Below are 1,107 nucleotides of genomic sequence, written 5' to 3' on the forward strand. Positions count from 1 at the left end.
CAGCCACGCAGAAGGAGCAACCTGTCGATAGAGGAGCCACCCAAGCAGGCGAACCCAAGGAAAATGAAACACCTGCTTCAAACAGGACATCTGCACAGTCTTCCCTTGACAAACTCACCAGGGAAGTTGTTGAGAGTGTTCACTGCACCTTGCAATCCTTTGCAGCTTCTCAGTTTGACAAAGACTCTACCTGTGAGTGCACTGAAATCCCGGAGCTTCCTGGGGGAAATGGAGCATCTGAACAGCAGAGCCTGGAAGGAAGCACAGGAGCAAAGCTGCCTGCCTTAGAACCACAGGACCAAGCAGAAGGGACTGGCTGTGCCAACACCATGGAGCCTGAGGGTCTTGCAACAGCGGAGGAGAACTTGGAGAAAACAATGAATCCAGAGTCAACCACCTTAGCTGACTCTTTGGATATAAAGAGCATGGCAGATCGGATTGCTGACTCGGTGTTGGAGCGGATCAACGAGCCTGAGCCTGCGCTGAGCACCGAACAGGATTTCAAAGGGCCTGTTGCAAACCCACGGCCTTCCCGCCAGCCCGTCCCTCCGGCGGGGCCAAAGGCCCCTGCCCAGGCCGGGGCTCGGCGCAGATCTGGGCACTCACAGCCCATCTGAGCAGAACCGGGTGTGTGGCAGGATTGGTGAAGAGCCCCCAGACAGCACACACAGACCTGCACCCTTGTTTTGCCAATAAAGAGTTTACCAAGGGCTTGTTTGTGCTTCCCTTGAGGCAGGCTGGACTGTGGGGGGGGGGGGGGTTTCCCCTCCATAATCTGTCCCATCCTCTTCCCTTCTACAGCCTCAGTCTCACTGAGACACAACTTCACAGCAAATCAGAGGTAGGCAGGCAAGGAATAGCCAGAATTTTTGTCTTGCTTGGCAAACTTTGCTGTCAGGCAAGTCAAGGAATGGGTTGGAGCCTTCTCTGCCTTCCCTGGGAAGCTGTTCAGGCCTCATCTGTAAAGTTTTCATTTACGCTCAGCATGGGTTGTGCACCCCACAGGACTTGCTGTCAGGGAGCAGTGGGAGCTGTGCCAGGACAGGTGAGCAGGAGCTGAGCTGGCAGTGGGACAGGCAGGGCACTGCCCTACCCAGCACAGGCCAG

At 55.7% G+C, this 1,107-nt stretch overlaps 1 protein-coding gene across 2 annotated transcripts in view; it reads left to right on the forward strand.

The window, feature by feature from the left end:
- LOC114067403 overlaps nucleotides 1-648 on the forward strand; it is a 2,693-nt gene extending 2,045 nt beyond the window's left edge. For both annotated transcript variants that reach the window (XM_027902800.1, XM_027902801.1), the window contains one exon: nucleotides 1-648. In XM_027902800.1, the coding sequence (XP_027758601.1) occupies nucleotides 1-617 (617 nt within the window). In that variant the 3' untranslated portion in view covers nucleotides 618-648.
- The last annotated feature ends 459 nt before the right edge of the window (nucleotides 649-1,107 follow it).

Source organism: Empidonax traillii, unplaced genomic scaffold, assembly GCF_003031625.1.
Source record: "Empidonax traillii isolate 1590-97213 ecotype Southwest subspecies unplaced genomic scaffold, ASM303162v1 scaffold911:size244615, whole genome shotgun sequence".
Classification (NCBI taxonomy): Eukaryota; Metazoa; Chordata; class Aves; order Passeriformes; family Tyrannidae; genus Empidonax; species Empidonax traillii.